Source organism: Uranotaenia lowii, chromosome 2, assembly GCF_029784155.1.
Source record: "Uranotaenia lowii strain MFRU-FL chromosome 2, ASM2978415v1, whole genome shotgun sequence".
NCBI classification, from domain to species: Eukaryota; Metazoa; Arthropoda; class Insecta; order Diptera; family Culicidae; genus Uranotaenia; species Uranotaenia lowii.
In genome coordinates, this window is record NC_073692.1 from 110196284 (window position 1) to 110197362 (window position 1079).

A 1079-nucleotide genomic window follows, 5' to 3' on the forward strand; every position below is an offset into this window, starting at 1 on the left:
TCTCATTCCAAAAATTTGGCCCGTTTATTGAAAATGTTGGCCACCCATGCTCTAAAGGGTAAAAAAAAATCTGAAGAAGTTTGTTTGTGTTTAGTTTTTGGTCTAATGAAAAAATAACCTTCAATCTTGATTTGCTGCTTCGGTTTTCCGTTTCGAACAAAATTTTTAAATAATTTTTTAAGTTAAGCTCTAGCCAATTTTTGCATTTCTCTTCAACATTTTATTTAAAAATAATTGAATATCAATACTTTTGATTATTCTCACAATCTTTTAGCCATTGTTGAGCTTTGTCAACTTGAAACTCTACTTAAATTATAAATATACATCCAGAAAAATGTCCCTAAAAGTAGATACGATCCTTGACTCCAAGAATAAATCCTATGATACGGATCAGCCAACAAGGTTCCAACTGATAGGAGTCATAGAAAAACAAACTGTGAATCACATTGTAGATAACGATGGATACAACCATCATCAGCGCACTTCTTCCATAGTATCGCACCTGCTCCTGCTGTGTCAGTCTAAAATAGAAAGTGAATGATAATTAAATTAGGCTTCCAATGAAATTTTTACCTTACTTTCTGGCGTAGATCCGAAAATAGGGATCATTGTCTTTGAGGGCTTGAACTCTTCGTGAAATTTGAACCACCGAGGGACACTGAGCGTGTCTGATGTCTGCGGAAATTTTCTTTGACTGTTTTGACTGCAATTCCATGACAAATATTTTGAGATTTAATTTGATTTTTGAATTTGTTTTGACTTGTTAGATCCGAAGAGATAGGTAACTATGATTTTTTTTAACAAAAACTCAAAAACGATTAAAATAGTGATGCAATATACACGTGGATTTTTAAAATCTCTCAATTTTTTAGTTTGTTTTTTATTTTTTAATAGAAATTTCGAGTTTTACTTGGCCGTCGACTGATATTATTCTACTTATAAAAATTGCTAAATTTCAAATATCTCCAAAGATTTATATATTTTTTTTTAACTCGTAGGTAAGTTGACACTTGAAGTCTTCATATTCAAAATCCTCTCATATTCCAATAATGTCTCGATCTTCATCGGTAACATTTCAA

General features: G+C 31.4%; 1 protein-coding gene across 1 annotated transcript; it reads right to left on the reverse strand.

Moving 5' to 3' along the window:
* Positions 1 to 294: 294 nt before the first annotated feature.
* Positions 295 to 749, reverse strand: LOC129744891 (uncharacterized). The gene is made up of 2 exons (XM_055737646.1): positions 579 to 749; positions 295 to 521 (listed from the first exon to the last, which is right to left on the reverse strand). Exons 1-2 carry the CDS (start codon positions 713 to 715, stop codon positions 341 to 343), a joined length of 318 nt encoding a protein of 105 aa, XP_055593621.1. The 5' UTR covers positions 716 to 749; the 3' UTR covers positions 295 to 340.
* Between the last annotated feature and the right edge of the window lie 330 nt (positions 750 to 1079).